Source organism: Dryobates pubescens, chromosome 1, assembly GCF_014839835.1.
Source record: "Dryobates pubescens isolate bDryPub1 chromosome 1, bDryPub1.pri, whole genome shotgun sequence".
Lineage (NCBI taxonomy): Eukaryota > Metazoa > Chordata > Aves > Piciformes > Picidae > Dryobates > Dryobates pubescens.
The window spans coordinates 18676953-18696523 of record NC_071612.1 but is presented as its reverse complement, the minus strand read 5'-3'; the positions used below and the strand labels follow the sequence as shown (position 1 = coordinate 18696523).

The following is a 19571-nucleotide window of genomic DNA, read 5'->3' as shown; positions in this document are numbered from 1 at the left end:
CTGCTAACATCTTTTCCCCCGTGGCTCGCTGTGATACTGAGCGCAGCAATTTGGAAAGCTGTGTGTGCTGGGAGGATGGAGGCAATACATCTGATTTGGGGGTACTATCATTTCCTCCAGCTGCATTGTTCAAAGAGCATTTTTCAAAGATGCCTTTTCCCTCTTTTGACTATTCTGTTAAGTCTTCAAAACCAGAAAAAAGAAGGAACCCATCTGCAGTTAAACTTGCGCTCTCCCTAATGGATGCTAAGTGGGCACTAAATTGACCTAATATATATTCAGGTATTAGATATTGCATTTTAAAATGCAATAGGGATAGAATTTTAATTCACACCCCTGTCAAGCTCTGGAGTTCCTGTTCTCATGAGGGATGAAGCTGCAGCTCCTGTGAGCCTCCAGCTGGTGTTTGCTCTGGTTAGGGAGAGCGGTGAGCATCAGGCGTGTGCGCAGCCCTGGGCGCCTAACCTCGCTGGGCCTCTGCTTCCTCTCTAGATCGACTCTGGGTTCTTTCATGAGAACGATCTCAAGATAGTTGCCAAGTCCATCCGGGACAGAGTAGCACTGATACTGTGGAGAAGAGAGAGAATTTGGCCTAGGATGCAGTCCGAGGAGCGCCGCGACTCCGAGGGCCTGGAGAAGCTGAAGCTGCCGCAGGCGCAGCAGGTCCAGGTCACCTACCTTTCCCACACTGGTCACCACATCCTGTCCGAGTCGGAGGAGCCCGAGGCAGACCAGCATCCCTTCCAGCAGAACCTGCCCACCAGCGTCACCTCTGTTGCATGTAAGTCTGGTGCTGGTTTCTGTGTGCACAGGGGGAGAGCTGGGGCTGAGCAGGGAGGTGAGCTGCTCGGCACCCTCCTGCACGCTGGCTCAGAAAGACAGAGTCTGGGGCAGCTGCGTAACCCTTCGGAAGGAAACACAGCTTCAAGAGCTGGGTGCTGTAGGTGCTTCTTCTGGAGCTGTGGGAGGCATCGTGCAGTTGTAAGTGAAAAAGCAAGGAGGCCTGCTGCTGGACGCCAAAAAGCCATCTTTGGTGTGGCAGATGGTGAGAGCAGCACTCAGGAATTTCAAGGCCTGCAGAAGCTGGACTGGCACCTACTGACTGCTGGCTTTGAAGTTGGCAGTGTGGAGATCTTGGTTCACTCAAAAGCAGATCTTGCTGAAAACAAAGTGCTGCTGCTGGCTGTGTTTTGTGAGTTACCCTTGATTGTTTGTGTGCAGAGGTCTCCACCAGAAACAGAAGAATCCATCTCTGAGCACTGCAGGTTAGAATTCAGGATTGCCCTGTGCTGGGGGACACGGCAGCTGTGCTTTGGTGACACATGGTGGGAGCACCAGGCCTCTTGGGTTGACACTAACTATTTTGGAGGTGCCTGGGTCGCGATGCAGGTGCTCTCTGTGTTCCTCCAGGCTCTCTGCAGTGTCCTGAGCTTGTGCCTGGAAGGAAGGGGGTTATTTGGTCTTCATTATGGCAGGTCCCAGGAGCTGACTGCTCTTGTTCATCCAGATTCTGGTAGCTATAAGCCAAGGATCTGCCAGTTCTTTAGATTAAGCTAGGGACTGATTCCAGACTGATCACTGCTCTGGTTCAATACAAGGAGAACTTACACCTCCTTTCTTAATTGCAAGCACTGGCTTTGGTCTATCTGAATTAGGAGCTGCCTGGGTTTGCTGGCAGAGCTTGTTGTTCTATTGTTTATTTCAGAGCATCAGACATCTCCAGCAAAGAGCAAGGCAGAGGAGGTGGCAGTTTTATTTCCCTGAAGTAACTTGTCCCTGTCTCTGTCCCCTCAAATCAATCTTTGATAGCCAGTCAAACTCTGATATTGAAATCTTAATGTGTTTATGCTTCTAAGCATCTTGAAGGAAACACTGTCAGTTGGAAGAGTTGAAATTTTATGAGTTTTGGGTTTGTTTGGGGTTTTTGTGGGGTTTTTGTTTGGTTTGGTTGGTTGATTGGTTTTGGGATTGGGGGTTGTTTTTGTTGGCCATCTACATTCTGATAAAATCTGGTTGTAGATATTTTGCTACTAAACTACTGTCATAATGCTTCTAGTTTGCTGTTCTGGACTTGTATGTAAATGTATTTAAATTAAAGCTGCATTATCTTTAGCAAAGAGACAGCTGCTGCCTGAAGTCAGGTATTGTATACACTGCTACACAGAGGTCTGCTTTGAATGCTAAAACCACCCAGCATTCCTGGAGACGGGAAAGCAGAGCTCCAGGAGCTCTGAGGAAAGACCCCCATCTGCACAGCACTCAGAGTCCTGCAGTGTTTAGAGCTTTATTCTTCTGAAGCTAAATTGATCTCATTTCATATATTTTAAATTTTGGAGGATCTTACACCTCATGCTATCTAATTCCTCTGAGAATCACTGTCATTATGACTCCTTTTTGTCTCCAGTGCTACAAGGAGGCTACTCGTGCTCAACCTGAAGCTGCAGAATTTCATCCTGAATACAACCCCACCAGTTTATTTGATAGTCCTCCTTGACTTTTAACCAGTGCTTGGTGTTATTTGACCATTTGCTGTCAGATGTCTTTGAATATTTTCTTAGTGGTGTTAGGCCTGAGACCTCTATAAATTGCTGTGAATCTGAGGTCGAACTCAGAAATGGAGAGGAATAACTTACTCTGTGTAGTGCATCTTGCTCTGTAAAAAGCTGAGACTGAATCAGCTTTTCCTGCAGCACTCTGCTGCCATACTCTTGCCTTTTTTTCCCCCTCTTTGAGGGGAAATAAATAATTGTTTGTAACAAACTGGAAGAGTGTATGTGACAGAAATCTCTGCTGCCTCAGAGCAGGGCCCTGGTGACTCCATTTAGAAATGAGCTGAGTCAATAGAGAGGGGAGTTCAGTTCTGCAGAAGGAGACACTTGGGAGCACGACAGAGAAATGTCAGCTCTGGTGCTATTAAAAAATAATTCGTTATTGTAAAGCCAGATAGCTAAAACCTTGTTTGGAATATGGAAAGGAGAGAAGATGGAAAGTGTTGGCAAAAGAGCTAGCATTGAAGCTTAGCTGTGGTTTAAGCCTTTTTTTTATAGGAACTGCATTACAGTTTTCTTTCAGTTTAGAGTTTGAAGTCTATTACAAATTAATTTTCTCTTGGATACTTACAGTTACAGTCTTGGGGGCCTCATTCCATTTCTCAAATGGAGAAAACAGTGGTTTATGCTCAGGAGGAGCCCCAGTTCCACTTTACGAGCTTCAGCGTTTGTGAAAAGCCATTTTAACATCAGCAATGCTCAATGGTAGTTTTATTTCAGATGGACAGAAGAAATGGTGGGTGCCAATTAGCCATGGCTGTGCAGTTCTGCAGGCCAGCTGGGCCAGCACTGCATGAGGAACACTGAGAGCTCTGGGTGGTGCTCCTCTATCACTGCAAATCTGCAGTTCTTCATCCTGAAGCATTGCTGCACACTCAAGTAGTGTATGATTTGCTGAGCTAATGAAGTGTGCAAGACAGAGAATGTTGCCATTTTCAGTGCTACCAATCAAAACAAAACACACCACAAAGGAGAGGGGTTAAAGCCAGTAAGTCCTGGGGAGATCTGTCTCTAAAAGACTGCATGGTCTCCATGAGCACTGCAGCTGGGAATCCCTTTCCTTTCACCCTACACATCTCTAAATGTCTGCAGTTTTTAATATCACCCTTATGCCCTTTAAAGGAAATATCAATGTGCCTAAAATATCATTGTGGCCAGAAATCCATGGGGATGGGTTTTGGCTTCAGAGCAGCAGCATGTGCCTGTGGTAGAAAATAACATTTGTGTTGTATAATTTATTTATATAAGGGAAAGGGCCAGGGTAGTAAAACTGCTAATTGCATAAACCAGCATTGACCTTGCTCTAAAATCATTACTTGAACATTTGGAGTTGTTGAGCTTTTAATAAAAACTATTGTTCTTGCAGCTGACAGCACATTTGACAGTGGCCAGGGGTCCACTGTTTACTCAGACTCCCAAAGCAGCCAGCAAAGCGTCATCTACTCGTCTCTGCCTGATCCAGTCCCTCCTGCTATCCAGCGGGTGTACAGCCCGCCTCTGAGCGAGAGCCAGCCTGTGCCCCACAGCCTCCCGCAGCTGGGGCACTACCAGCAGCCCTCAGGAGTAAGTCTGCAGCTTCTTGAAATTATTTTGTGTCCTAGATCATGCTCAAGGTCTCATTTATGCTCTTGGTTTTGGTGGGTATGGTGGGGACCTGCTCAGTAATGCATTTCTAGTTGATCTGGAATCATAGAATGGTCTGGGCTGGAAGGGACCTTCAGAGGTCACCCAGTCCAACCCCTCTGCAGTCAGCAGGGACAGCCTCCACTGGATCAGGTTGCCCAGAGCCCTGTCCAGCCTCACCTTGAATATCTCCAGGCCTGGGGTCTCAACCACCTCCCTGGGCAACCTGTTCCAGTGTTCCACCACTCTCATGGTGCAGAACTGAGTGGTCCCTGGCTGGGCTGAGGCTGTGGTTGCCATTCTGGAGAAATGCTTCCCTGGCAGCTGTCAGGCTTTCAGCAAACAAGCTCCTTAGCAACCCCTTGGTGCTGAACTGCAGTGGTAGCTTTGCAATATTAGTTTAAACTCAGGCATGTGGTGGAGAGCTGTGTGGTTGGTTTTGTTCACTATCAGTAGAGCCACACATTATTGTTCCTTCTTCAAGAGCATCTTGGGCCTGTAGCTGCTTCCAGCTGTGACAAAGGTCACCCATCACGCATGACAGGCAGCACTCATGCTGCTTTTCACCACCACTGTGACCTTGTCATGCCTCTGACTCCAAACTGAGCATCCCTTCACTAAGAAACCAGGAGAGGAAAAGGCCTCCCTGCAGTCTGGAGAAGAGACAGCAGGTGCACCAGCATGGATGGAGCTGGGGACCTCTGCAAACCCTGTGGAGCCAATGTTTCCTCAGCAGGCTCTCAGACACCTTCAGTCTGGCTGAGGTCAAACAATGTCAGAAGTCTTGATGCCTGCTGAGAGTGCTCCCTCCCCAGGCAGCCACCTCCCAGCACACCTGGTGTCTCCACCTGTTCCTCAGGTGGCAGAAGTTTAGTCCTGCCTCTGTCAACATGAATCTTTACAGTAAACCCTTAATGGGCTTTTTGTTTCATCCTATTTGACCTAAGAAGAACTGAAACCCAGGAGCAGTTTTTTTTTCCTGCTGGACTCAGATGTATGCAATGTACTTGGGAAGTGCATCATTTTCCAGAGTGCCTGCAAGAAATGATGAAGTGTCTTTGTGAATGCATTGAATCATACAATGGTCTGGGTTGGAAGGGACCACCAAAGGTCCTGTAGTCCAAACCCCCTGCAGTGAAGCATGACTCCAACCGGATGATCCTCAAGGTCTCTTCCAGCCCTGACTACTTCTGTGCTCCTGTGAATTTGCTGACACTTCCCCAGATGTTCAGGTTCAGGAGCTTTCCCTTCCTTGCAGATGATGTTTCATGTTTGTTTCCTGTCTCCTTTGAACCAAGGGCCAAGTAGACTCTCTAGTTGCAGTTCTCCTCTGGATGCAGAGCAGCAGAGGCTCTGAAGACGGGGGCTGCTCTCCTCTAAAGCTGTGCTCTCCCTCCCACAGGCTGGCCTCCCTGCCGTGCCCCCCGCGCCCGCTGTGGTGCCCCAGCGGCCCCAGCACTACCAGGAGCCGGCGATGCCCTTCCCGGTGGTGCAGCCCACGACCGTCGCCTCGCTGCCGCTGGGGCAGCCGCAGCCGGTGCTGGCTGGACAGCAGGTGAGGCCTCGGCTGAGGCAGCTGCTGCTTTGCTCGTCCTCTTCCCTACCACCTGCTGCTCCAGGCCGTGCCTCCAGCGTGTTTGAGGGGTTTGAAACTCTGAAAAGGTTGTGAGACACAAGGGGTGGGACACAGTCATGTCTGGCCAGCCTGCTAGCCGGGATGGGGACAGCACCGGGAGGAGGGATGGCTTATCTTGGTCTCACTAAAGCATCTGACACCATCTCCCACAGCACCCTCACAGCTACACTGGGGCAGTGTGGTCTGGGTGGTCAGGGAGTGAGGTGGATGGGAACTGGTTGAAGGAAAGAGAGTTGTGCTCAGTGGGATGGAGTCTTAGTTGGAGCCCTGTGTCTAGTACAGTTCCTCAGGGGTCAGTACTGGGACCAGCACCATTCAATATGTTCATCAAGGACCTGGAAGAGGACTCAGAGAGCACTGTCAGCAAGTTTGCTGATGACACCAAACTGGGAGCAGTGATGACAGCCCTCAGGCTGTGCTGCCATTCAGCCAGAACTGGACAGGCTAAGGGTTGGGCAGGGAGAAATGGAATGAAATCCAACAAGGGCAAGGGGAGAGTCTTGCACCTGGGAAAGAACAACCCCATGGACCAGGATAGGTTGGGGCCTGACCTGCTGGAGAGCAGTGGAGGGGGAAAAGACCTGGGGGTCTTACTGGATGGAAGATTGACCATGAGCCAGCAATGTGCTCTGGTGGCCAAGAAGGCCAAGGGCATCCTGGGGTGGATCAGAAGGGCTGTGGTCAGTAGGTCAGAGAGGTTCTCCTCCCTCTCTGCTCTGCCCTGGTGAGGCCACATCTGGAATATTGTGTCTAGTTCTGGGCCCCTCAGTTCAGGAAGGACCTCAGGGAACTGTTTGAGAGAGTCCAGCACAGAGCCACAAAGATGCTGCAGGCAGTGGAACATCTTCCTTAGGAGGAGAGCCTGAGGGAGCTGAGGGCTCTGTAGCTTGGAGGGGAGGAGCCTGAGAAGTGACCTCCTTGCTGTTGCTAAAGATGTGCAGGGTGAGTGCCCAGAGGCTGGAGCCAGGCTCTGCTGGGGGATGCCCAATGCCAGCACAAGGGGCAGTGGGGGAAGCTGAGGCAGAGGAAGTTCCATGGGAACAGGAGGAATTTTTTCCCCTGTGAGGGTGACAGAGCCCTGGTACAGGATGCCCAGGGGGCTGTGGAGTCTCCCTCTCTGGAGATGTTCAGGACCTGCCTGGCTGTGTTCCTGTGTGACCTGCTCTAGGTGACCCTGTTCTGGCAGGGGGGTTGGACTGGATGAGCTTTCAAGGTCCCTTCCAGCCTCTCTCATTCTGTGGCTTTGTGACAAAGGGCATTTGGTTTAGAGGATGGAAGGCAATCACTGTGTGGTATGTTGGGATATTTCCATGTAGTTTAAGACTTGTCTTCTGTGGTGGTTTATCAATATGAGCTGAAAGCCTTGCATTGATTTCAGTGCACTATCTTGGCCCTTAAAAAGGCAGTAGTTGTTTATTAATTCTGCATTATGCTTTGGCAGCCCTTTCTAAAAGGTCAGCAAGAGGCTCTGTTGCCTGCTGTCATTTGTCTTTAACTCCTCAGCAATGATGCTTTGTGAGGTGTGCATGCAATGCACTTACAGTCCAGTACAGTCAGTCAGGGGCGTTGTCTTATAACCATACAATTGTCTTGGTTGTGAGACCCCTTCCAAGTCCTCAAGTCCAGACATTTAACCCAGCACTGCCAGGTCACCACTAAACCATGTCCTTCAGCACCATATCCACAGCTTTCCAATCCCTCCAGTGGGATGACTCCACCAGTGCCCTGGGCAGCCTGTTCCAGGGCTTGGCAGGCCTTTGGGGGAAGAAATTTTTCCTACTACCCAATTTAAAGCTCCTTGGCATAAGCTAAGGCTATTTTCCACTTCATTTATCACTTCTTTCTTGGGAGAAGAGATTGACTTCCCCTGGCTCCAACCTCCTCATAGGAGCTGTAGGGAGCAAGAAGGCCAGAAGCCTGCTTTTCTCCAGGCTGAACAACCCCAGTTCCCTCAGCTGCTCCTCACCAGACCTCTTCTCCAGACCCCTCACCAGCTTCATTGCTCCTCTGCAGACATGCTCCAGCACCTCAGTGTCCTTCTTGGAGTGAGGGGTCCAGAAGTGAACTTGGTGTGGCCTCACCAGTGCTCAGCACAAGGGGGCAATCACTGCCCTAATCTTGCTGGTCACACATGTCCAGGCCGGGATGTTGGTGGCCTTCTTGGCCATCTGAGCACACTTCTGGCTCATATTCAGGTATCTGCCAACCAGCACCCCCAGGTCCTTTTCCATCAGGCAGGCTTCCAGCTGCTCTGCCCCAAGCCTGGAGTGCTGGTTGCATGCATCCTCCAAGAGTTGGTCTCTCTCTGAATGGTCTGCAAACGGTAACTCTGTGCATTTTGTATTATCAAATCCCCTCCAAACCTGTGTTCCTTAAAGGTCTTAACAGAGCAGCTCCATGGTGGCTGAGGGGCAGCTGTGAAGCTTCAGTTGCCTCTTCAGGCAAAGGTGCTGCCAGCCTGTGAGGAATGCAGCCATGGGCCTATGCAGCCATGGCTTCAACCCTAGAAGTGTTCAGAGCTGGGCTGGATGGGGCCTTGAGCAACGTGGTCTAGTAGGAGGTTGGAACTAGGTGCTCTGTAAGGACCCTTCCAACCCATGCAATGATTTCCTGACCTGTCCAGTGTGGTTATGTTTCTGTGATTCTACCAAAAGCTTGGCTTCCTTGGAAGGGACTCTCAAAGGTCATCTTGTCCAACCCCACTGCAGTCAGCAGGGATAGCTCCAACTAGAGAAAGCTGCCCAGGGACACATCAAGTGTGATCTTGAACGTCTCCTGCAAGAAAGGTGGGACCAGACTTTTCAGCAGGGCCTGTTGTGATAGCACAAGGGATGAAGGGTTTAAGCTGAGAGAGGACATATTCAGACTAGATAAAAGGAAGCTCTTTGTTGTACTGAGTCTGGTGAGAGCCTGGCCCAGGTTGCTTGGAGAGGTGGGAGATGCCTTGCCCCTGGAACCATTGCAGGTCAGGCTGCCTGGGGCTCTGAGCAACCCGCTGTGGTTGGGGATGTCCCTGCTGAGTGCAGGGGGTGGGCTAGATGATGTTGAAAGCTCCCTTCCAAGCCAAACCACTTTATAATTCTGTGATTCCTTTGGTATAAGCCTGCTGGTGGGGCTGGGCAGTGTCTGTGGACCTTGGGGCTGGCCTGTGTCACACCTTTCCAGCCCATTTGAGTTCCCAACATTTATCTCACAGGCTTTGTTTTTAATCAGGCCCTCCTTTTCTGAGAGTGTCAGTACAGGACCAGTGTCATTTGGTCTGCTCAAAACTCACAGGCTGCTGTGAGGGCTGGTCATAGGGCAGGGCTTTTCCTGGAGGGCAGGGATGTTATGGATCTCTCAGCCAAAAGGTTACACTTCTGCAAACCTAGGGCTCAGTTGGACAGATCTCTCTATTGGCCTCTGGAGCTTAATGCTGACAGTTCAAAGTCTGTTGTTTATATCTCCCCATGAATAGCTGCTGGTTTGGGATAGGCTATTTGCCTGCTTTGCTCAGTTTCTTTCACATGCCCTTTCACAGAATCACTGAAAACATCTGGTTGGAAAAGACCTCCAAGCTCATCCAGTCCAACCCTTGACCCAGCACTGCAGGTTCAACACTAAACCATGTCCCTAAGCACCAGCTCCACACTGCTGCCCCAGGGATGGTGACTCCAGCACTGCCCTGGGCAAACCATGCCAATGTTTGAGAGTCATAGAATCAACCAGGTTGGGAGAGACCTTCAAGATCATCCAGTCCAACCTATCACCCAGCCCTATGCAATCTACTAGACCATGGCACTAAGTGCCTTAACCAGGCTCTTTTTAAACACTTCCAGTGATGGTGACTCCTCCATCTTCCTGGGCAGCACATTCCAATGGCCAACAGCTCTCTCTGTGAAGAACTTTGTCCTCACCTCCAGCCTAAACTTCCCCTGGAGCAGCTTGAGACTGTGTCCTCTTGTTCTGGTCCTATGTGCCTGGGAGAAGAGACCAATCCCCACCTGGCTACAATCTCCTCCCTTCAGGGAGTTGTAGACACCAAGAAGGTCTCCCCTGAGCCTCCTCTTCTCCAGGCTGAGCAACCCCAGCTCCCTCAGCCTCTCCTCACAGGGCTGTGCTCCAGACCCCTCCCCAGCCTTGTTGCCCTTCTCTGGACACCTTCAAGTGTCTCAATGTCCTTCTTAAACTGAGGAACCCAGAACTAGACACAGGACTCAAGGTGAGGCCTAACTAGCGCTGAGCACAGGACAGAATGACTTCCCTGCTCCTGCTGGCCACACTCTTCCTGATGCAGGCCAGGATGCCCTTGGCCTTCTTGGCCACCTGGGCACACTGCTGGCTCATGTTCAGCCTATTCTAAACCAGTACCCCCAGGTCCCTCTCTGCCTGGCTGCTCTCAGCCACTCTGACCCCAGCCTGCAGCACTGCCTGGGGTTGCTGTGGCCAATGTGCAGAACCTGGCACTTGGAAGTGTTCAGTCTCCTGCCCTTGGACTCTGCCCATCTGTCCAGCCTGTCCAGGTCCCTCTGCAGAGCTCTCCTAGCCTCTAACAGATCAACTCCTGCCCCCAGCTTGGTGTCATCTGCAAATTCACTGATGATGGACTCCATCCCCTCCTCCAGATCATCAATGAAGATATTGAACAGCATGGGGCCCAGCACTGATCCCTGGGGGACACCACTGGTGCCTGGCTGCCAGCTGGCTGTGGCACCATTCACCACCACTCTCTAGGCTCAGCCTCCAGCCAGTTCCTAACCCAGCTCAGAGAGCTGCTGTCCAAGCCAGGGGCTGACAGCTTGGCCAGGAGTTTGCTGTGGGGGACGGTGTCAAAGGCCTTGCTGAGGTCCAGGCAGACCTCATCCACAGCCTGCCCCACATCCACCAGGCACTCACCTGGGCATGGAAGGAGATCAGGTTGGTGAGGCAGGACCTGCCCTTCCTGAATCCATTCTGGCTGGGCCTGATCCCTTGGCCATCCTTCAGGTGTGCAGTAATTGACCCCAAGATGATCTGCTCCATGATTTTCCCTGGCACTGAGGTCAGGCTGACAGGCCTGGAGTTTCCCTGTGTCCTTCCAGGGCAGAATGATTTCCTAGCATCCAGCCTGAACCTCCCCCGGGGCAGCTTGGAACCATTGCCCCTCTGCTCTTGTCCCTTGCCACCAAGGAGCAGAGGCTGTCCCCTCCTCACTGCAACCTCCCTTCAGGGAGCTGGAGAGAGCAAGGAGGTCTCCCTCAGCCTCCTCTTCTCCAGCCTGAACACCCCCAGCTCCCTCAGCCCCTCCTCTAGCCCAGGGGCTCCAGGCCCTTCTCCAGCCTGGCTGCCCTGCTCTGGACAGGCTGCAGCCCCTCAGTGTCCTTCCTGCAGTGAGGGCCCAGAGCTGAGCACAGCACTCAAGGTGTGGCCTCCCCAGTGCTGAGCACAGGGGGATGGTCACCTCCTGCCCTGACCCTGCTGCCCACCCTGCTTCTGACCCAAGCCAGGATGCCATTGGCTTTCTTGGCCACCTGGGCACTGCTGTCTCATATTCACTCAACTGTCAACCAATATAGGGAACTAGGTAAAGTGATGAAGTTTCTGTGCAGAGCTTCCCAGAGCACCCTGGTACCTCAGAGGCATCAGTAAGTGTGGTGCTCCCAGAGTCTCCTGGCATGATGCCATGAGCAGTGGGAGATCTGCAGCCTTTCCTGAATGCATGGTAGGACAGGTCAACAGCAAAATGGGAAATCAGGGTGAGCAATGCATCTGCCTAGCAGGATGGACCCCACTGATCCTCTGTGGATATCCATTGCTGGCTCAGGCACAGCAGAGCAGGGCTTTGTTGCTTCATCTCAGCTGGAGTTTTGCTTTCCACTGTGGGAATCTGTGTATTTATAATGCCTAGGTTTTAATGAGGCAAAGTTAGCATAATTCACTGGGCTATGTGTCCCTCCCTCTGCCTCATCCAGTTCACAAGTGTTTTGTCAAACACCAGCTGGATTTCAAATGGGGGCTTTGAAGATGCGTAGTTCCATGAGCACAGTTTTTCTGCTTTTAGCTTGGTGAGCTCTGGAGTCAAAGGTAGGTCCAGCAGCCTGTGTCAGTGTGCTTAGGCTTCACTCATCTGTGGACAGCCTGTCTGAGTTGCAGATGAACCCAGCCTGTCTTTGGGTGCTTCAAGATTTGGTACCTCCAGCCCAGCACCATGTGAGGTGAATGTCCTGCCCCTGGCGTCAGGTCAGGTCTGGCAGGAGTTCCTGTGTTGCAGAGCTCAGGCTGTGGGATGAGTGGGGTCCTCCATGCCACAGGTGGGCTCCATCTCAACCAGTTGGCTCTGTCTCATCACTAGTGCAAGGCCAGCTCCTGCTGAGCCCCTGTGTTTGCCTCAGTGCTGCCACTCCCTTGAGTCTGGGACTTCAACTGGGAAAATGCCCCTGCTTTCCCAAACCTAGAGTGGCAGAAGCTGCAGTACAGAGCTACAGCACTCTTGTGTTCTGTAACAGGGACAGCCAGGCAGGACTCTTGAACACTGCCAGAGCTGTGCTGGTGCTGTGCAGAGCTCTCCAATGCCATCTCCAGCACCTCTTGCACTGCTTGTGGCATTCAGGGCATTGAGCCCCTGACCCACGATAACCAGCTGCCAAATGCTCTTTTGTTCCCTGGTCCTTGTGTTGTACCAGCTGTGGCTGAATTTTAGCTATGTAAGAGTGTGTGTGGTGGGTTGAGATTACCCCAACTAATTGGAAATTACCCCCAGAGTCAATTCCCCAAACTCAGAAGCAAAATGAAAGTTACATTTACAAAAGATAAGCTAAAATCTAGAAGTATAAAACGCAGTGAATGTGTACAGAATATATTTACATCTGTTTACAATTCAGGAAAACAAGGACAAGGATTCCCTTATATAGAGCTACACACACACCCTGCCCCAACAGCCCAGAGGGCTGCTTGCAGCCTTCTTCCCCACCCCCCTTTCCCTTCCCTGTACCTCACAGGCTCAATATGAAGAGAAGGCTGAGAGCCTTGAGACTGCTTTGTCTGGAGAAGAGAAGGCTGAGAGGGGATCTGATCAATAGCTGAGGGGCAAGTGGAAGGGGCCAAGCTCTTTTCAGTGGTGCACAATAGTAAGACAAGGAATAATGGATACAAACTGGAACAGAGAAGGTTTCACCTCAAAATGAGGAGAAACTTCTTTGGTGTGAGGGTGCTGGAGCCCTGGGGCAGGCTGCCCAGAGAGGTTGTGGAGTCTTCTGCTCTGGAAACTTTCATAACCCCCCTGGATGCATTCCTGTGCAGACTACCCTGGGTGATCCTGCTTTTGTCAGGGGGTTGGCCTCAGTGACCTCTTGAGGTCCCTCTAATGTACTGTGATACCATGTGATAGTATGAGCCAGCAGAAGGTCAGGAGAGAGATAAGGGAGCAAGCCATGCAAAAGCCCCAGGGAGAAGTGAAAAGGAGACAGAATAGTTTGTGCAGCAAGCTGTATCCCAGTCAGGAAGCCAATGGAATGATACAGACATGTCTATGTTAGTGTTTTGTATCCAGTCCCCTCCTTTACTCACCTTTTACTCAAAGGTGCCCAGAAAGTTCCTAGGCTTGTTTAAGACACTAAGCTAAAGTATCAGCCTCAAACCATGACAGAGTGGATGGCATCTTGCTTCCTTGGTGCATCTTCTACAGGTTTATTGTATTAATGCCTAAAAACTGTTGGAAGAGTCCTGACACTAAGGAAGTGCAGAGGAAAGCATGATGAAGGTGCTGTACATTGGTGAAGACGGAAGGTTAGGATGCTTGGCTTTTCATTTCCAAGTTCCCTGTTGCCTGTCTGTGCTGCAGAGTCTGGGGGAAGCAATCAACCTCCTGGTCCCAAGTAGGTCACACCAGAGCCAGCATGAGCCCTCAGTGCCATGCTTCTGAAACAGGAGATATTTTTAAAGTCCTTTCAGTGTTAATTAGGGGAACTGGAGAGAGAGATACCAGGAGCTTGGAAAATGTGAGAGCTTGTTACTGATTATTTTCAGCTTTAATGCAGCTTCTTATTTCTGTGGCAGGCTCATGGAGCACTGCTTTCCCTCTTTTGATTCCCACATTGTTACTACAGCCCCTCAGAAACAACTGGGATCCACCTTTTATCATAACATTGTGTTCCATTGGTGTCAAGTGTTGTGTTTTTCAGTGCCTGCTACATTGTGCAGTCAGCTTTTGAATGCCAAGATTAGCTTGGTAGGATCTGCAGGGTGGGAATGAATCTTTGAAGCTGTTAAGTGGGGATTTTACAGGGCCAGCTAGAACAAACTGGGGCTTACAGAGTCTGAGTCATTACAAATAACCTTTCCAAGATGGCTAGAACTTGTTTGCTCAGGTAATGGATCTCTTATTAAAGGTGTTTTAAACACAGGCTCATGCACAGTGTTTAAGTGAGAAGCCCCCTTCTCTGCTGGGAACCATCCCAGCTCTGAGTGAGCTTTCTGTTCCATGTGGCTTCAGCTAGAGGGACAAACTGGTGGCTGTGGCCAGGGAACTGCTTCCTTCCTGACGGACAGCCTGTGACCTGTTTTGTTCTTTTCTTTCCTAGCAGCAACCCATATCACAGCAAGCTTCTCTGCAGCAGGTGCTCGCCAGCCAGCCAGTTTGCCCAATCCAGCCTGCAACCCATCTGTTGCCCCAGTACCAACCCCAGACCTCTCAGGTGGCAGCTAGCAGTACCCCGCTGAAACCCCTGCAGATATCAACTGTGCCACCTCAGCTTCCACCGGTGGCTCCTTCCCAGGTAACACCTTTGAAATACACTTGAGTAAAGCTTCCCAGCTGGTCATTAATGTGGTTTGCAGTATTGTGAGGCTGTTTTGAATGCATGCCAGTTTAATTAGTCTATAAGAATATAGCTTTGTCCTAATGGCTGGATTGTTCTTTACCCTGGGTTTGTGTTTGGTGAAGCAACAGTCCCCTTTGAGAGAGCCTTTCTCACACCTAGAGAGTCAAGGGCAGTTACAAAATGGCATTAGCTGCAGTTAGTGGTTTTTCATTTGCACCTTCCCCTTGGCATATTTTCTTCCCTATCCCAGGCTTCAGGGCAGGAGAAGCTGCCCAGTTGTGGTTTTTTTTCTTTTTTTCTGAGCTCCTGGCTTCATCACTTCCCCCCCAGCCACCCCCTCTCTTGAACTCTTGGACCTGTTTCTGCCTTCAGTAGCAGGAACAGAGCCTTTCCTTGGCCTGGAGGGGTTGGTTGGGGCTGAGCGTGCTTGCCAGTGACAGCCACCCTGGTGTGAAGCAGCTTGCACCAAAAGGAAGAAGCTTGTGTGATGTCAGGGTGGTTGCAGTCTGCTGCGTCACCGGCAGGTTTTGACTGCGAAAACCCTTTCCTGGCTCTCCCACAATGCCTGGGTTGCAGCCAGCCTGCTTGGAGAAGAGGGTTTGGAATTGTCTGACTTCTCCATGAGAGAGTCTTGTGTTTTGTCTGGGCCAATTCTTTTCTGTTCCTGCTAAAAACCCAAGCAACTTCTAAGGGCTTTGTTGCTTGATGGCTTCAAGCTAGTGTTGGAAATAGTTTTAAGCTTCCAAGGTATAAAAATGCCTCCTCAGTGAATTTTTTTTCCTCTTCTACTAATGAGTTAAGCATAAATGGGTTTTTATTAGTGCTTATAAGCTTCAGGAAAGGAATGGAGGTGATTAACAAACAGACATAATGATCATTACAGCACAGGGGATTTTCACCTGCTCGTGTGGCAGATGAAACTCCTGTGTACCAGTGGAGCTCCTGCAATTTATGTGCTGTTGTATTTTTTCCAGATTCCTCAGTTTCCTGTCATTCCTGCAATCACTCCTCTGGCAGGACTCGACAGCCTTCCTCCCAACCTCTCCGACATACCTGCCGCAAACGTGCCCCCCATTCCTGCCCCTTCGCAGTATTTCGCTCCGGCCGTCATCCTGCCCAGCCTGCCCATGAACCCCGCTCTACCCATGGCACCCAACTCCCCTGCCCTCCCCATGCAGGCAGTCAACCTTCCTCACACCACCGTGGCTTCCCTGGTCCTGCCTTGCCAAACCATAGTGCCAAACATGTCGGCCGCTACCATCCCGCTGCTCGCCGTGGCCCCGCCAGGGGTGCCAGCGCTGCCACCCCACCACGGGGTGCCCCCGCTGCCCCAGCAGCAGATGTACCAGCCCAGCTTCCAGCAGCTGGTGCCCAGCGAGGTGCCCTCTCCCCACCACACACAAAGCACGCCCGCGGTGTCCCAGCCGCAGCAGCCTGCACAGCAGCAGCTCCAGCCAGGCGTCATCCACCCCCCGGAGCCGGCTCTGGCTGCCCCGGCCGCTGGCCACCAGGTAACCATTGGGCAGGGGGCTGCAGTGGTGCTGGGCCGCAGGGGGCACTGAGCGCAGGCCTGCCCAGGGATTGCTCCCTGGCAGCACAGGGCAGGGAGGGTTTTTTCCTAGCTCTTAAGATGTTTTGTTAACTTCTCTGCCTTGGCTCAGGATGTGGTTGCTGGAGCTGTGAAGTCAGGTGGAGCAGGTGAGATCTCAGTCCCCAGGGGCAGGTGAATGTCACAAGGATGTAGGCAATAATCCCAGGTGCTTTGGAAAAGGAGCAGCAGAGGAGTGCTTTGTGAGTGCCCTCTCCAGTGTGAGAGCAGCAGAACAGGCTGAGCTGGGCCAGCAGGTGCACAGCCTGCTGATGCCTTGTGTGGTGCCCAGGCTGAGGCATGTTCCTGGCAGCACATGGGAGAGCTGGAAGGGGTGGGAGTGTCTTGATGGAGAACTGCATTAAATAGTAAAGGGAAACGGCCAAATGACTCCAGGAAACTGCATGGGGAAGGCCTGTCAGACAAGAAGGAATTCTGGCTGCAGACACTTTTCCCCCTTAAAAGAAATGGAGCATAAACTGGAGCTTCTAGTATTACCCCTGTTTACAGCAGAACTGGTTCAGGACTTGCTGACAGGCCCTAAATACTTCTCTTGCCGCATCTGTGATATGACAACGTGAAATGCAGGCTGACCCCAGGGGGTCAGCACTAAATCTGATAATAATGGCCCTGAAAAGCTGCCTTCTACCGCATCACTTTGCCATAACACACTGATTACAGTTCACAACACCCCGTTTCAGCCTGCCATATCACAGCATCTTCAGAGTAATGCACAACGGTGGAGTTCCTCTCTTCAGAATGTGTTTGATACAGAAATTCTGTTTGGCAAAATGCATCAGCAGAGAGCCCCAGAGAGGAGCCACAGAGCTCCTCAGCTGCGGTGTTTCCAGGGGTTTGCAGGGCCTTGAGCTCAGCCCCTTACACACAGCAAGCATGGCACACGCCAGCACTGGAGAGCTGGTGCTGCCAGACCCTCCTGGCACACTCAGTGCCTGTCAGATTTGTGTGGAGGAACTGCATAGCCATATTGTTAGGATAAAAACATAGCTATTGCAAACCGAATGGCCAAGGGCAGAGGAATGGCTGGGCAGTGGGTGCTGAGCACCTCCCAGCTGAGCTTTGCCCAGGAGAGATGTCCATGGGAACATGCTGTAGATTATTCACAGAATTGTCAGGGTTGGAAGGGACCTCAAGGATCATCCAGTTCCAACCCCCCTGCCATGGGCAGGGACCCCTCACACTACAGCAGGTTGCTCACAGCCACTTCTAGCCTGGCCTCAAACACCTCCAGGGATGAGGCTTCCACCACCTCCCTGGGCAACCTCTGCCAGTCTCTCACCACCCTCATGGGGAAGAATTTCTTCCTAATGTCTAATCTGAATCTCCCCTCCTCTAGCTTGGGCCCACTCCCCCCAGTCCTATCACTCCCTGACACCCTCAGAAGTCCCTCCCCAGCTTTCTTGTAGCTCCCTTCAGATCCTGGAAGGCCACAAGAAGGTCTCCTTAGTGCCTTCTCTTCTCCAAACCGAACAACCCCAACTCTAGTTACATAAGGCTTTAAAGAAGAGCAGCACTGCTCTTCTGCCACAGCTGCTGTTTGTGCAACCTCCACTTAGGTAGCAACTGTTAGGTGTTGTGAAACACATCCTGTCTTTATTTTTATCCACATTAAAACCTGGAGTAATAATGTCAGCTCAGCTCCAGAGCCTGCAGAGAGCAGGCAGCAGTGGAGTTGTGTGGCCTAGTTCCCATCTGAGGCTTAACTTTTTACCTTTTTTAATACCTTCTCCCAATAGTCTGAATCTTCAGGTGAGGATTCCTTCAAAAAGGAGAAACTGGGCAGTTTTACCTGCTACTGAAGAGCCTTTTTTTCTTCCCTATTGTCCTTTCTTTCCTTTTTTTCCCCCACCTCTTCGCACGATTCCAGTCCCCTTGGCCACATACATCATGTACCTAAAAAAGAGAACATCCTGATCTGAAATGTACAGCTCCAAGGAAGTGTTCTGCAGAATCCCAACATGGTCCCTGAGGTAGCTGGCATCTGGTGGCGCCGGTTGTGTTCCCACAAAGCTCTTACGCACAGGAGTTATTTTAAGGCGCCGAAGCAATGCCCCCGGGAGAAGTGACCCTTCCCGCCCGCGCCAGGCGCGAGGGGCGGCCCGCAGGGCTGGGGGCTTGCCGCTCGGCACGCCGCGCGTGCAGGGGGAGTGAATGCTGGAGCTGGAGGGAACACTGTTTGTTGTTACAGTGGGGATTGAATGTTTGAACTAAGTGGAATCGTATTTGTCGTTAAACTGGGGGTGAAGCGTTTGAACTGAAGGGAATGCTGTTTGTTCCTGAAGACGCTGGTGGCTAGGCAGTAAGGGGTAGTTCTGTGGTGCGTGCCAGCTCCCGGCTTTTCACGTATAGCAGGGGTTTTGAAAGGCCCCATTTAGGTTATGGCTGGAGCGTGGCTTTCCTCTGCATGGACCTTGTGGTAGGCTTGGTGAAAGCAGAGCAAACTCTTCAGGACCATGAACTCTAATCAGGATGTTAACTTCTTAGCAAAATATGGCTTTGCTTCTAAAAACGAAACAGCGCCTGAGCAATACACTGTTTGCCATAATTCCATGGGGAGGATCCTCAGATCTTCGTTTGGTTGTTTCAAAGCAAGTTCAAGCCCTTCAGCAGTTCCCTTTCCAAGCAGAGACCAGGCAGATGCAGTCTCACTGCAGAACTAGAAGCCTTTTGCCGTCAGCCCTGGTGGCTTTAGGAGCTTGTCACGTAGGTGGCTGTAGGCAGAGCCTTGTTTTAACAGCTGTCTGTTGTGTTGCAGCTGATGCCTGGACACTCTCAGTATGCTTTGGAGGCTGGAGCCCAGGTGCCCGTGCTGCCTGTGCAACCTTCGATAGTCATGTCACCACCTCTGCAGCTGCAGCCTGACCTGCTGCCTCCCCGCGCCGCTCCAGAGGGCCTTCCCCAGCTCCATGGCAGCCTTGCTGCACCCAGTCCGCCTGTCCCCCTAGAGCACTGCCTGCCTCTTCAGCCTTCTGGTCTGCTGCAGCTCCAGCCAGAGCTTTCCCAGCCACTGGGCCAGCAGCCCCCAGCTCCCTGCTCAGCTGTCCAGGCAGTCACAGAGGCATCTCAAGAGGTAGAGCTGTTTCCTCTGAAGTTACTCACCAGCCTCACCCTTTACCTTCTCTCTTACTCCTTTGTGGAATAATGGGCTGTGGTGGGTTACCCCCCCCCCCAACATAAATTTGGATAATTACCCCCAAAATGAATCACCAAAGCAGCTCAGAAGGTTTTGGAAGCAAATTAAGCTGTATTATTTCACAAGGGAGATTGTCCCCTCTCACCATGTAGAGCCTCCTGTCCTAGATGCTAGCATCTCTGGGTCAGCAAATAATTAGCTACTGCGAGTGAAGCTAGAAACTGCATGTTCCTTGTGAAATGTC

The 19571-nt window shown here is 51.4% G+C and overlaps 1 protein-coding gene across 1 annotated transcript in view; it reads left to right on the top strand.

Annotated features, from left to right (window-relative positions):
* Positions 1-19571, top strand: part of WNK2 (WNK lysine deficient protein kinase 2) — a 125933-nt gene that overhangs the window by 70347 nt on the left and 36015 nt on the right. Inside the window, exons 8-13 of the mRNA XM_054162111.1 lie at positions 493-781; positions 3916-4112; positions 5575-5727; positions 14346-14540; positions 15560-16096; positions 18950-19264. Of these exons, the coding sequence (XP_054018086.1) occupies positions 493-781; positions 3916-4112; positions 5575-5727; positions 14346-14540; positions 15560-16096; positions 18950-19264 (1686 nt within the window). The remainder of the gene's footprint in view (positions 1-492; positions 782-3915; positions 4113-5574; positions 5728-14345; positions 14541-15559; positions 16097-18949; positions 19265-19571) is intronic.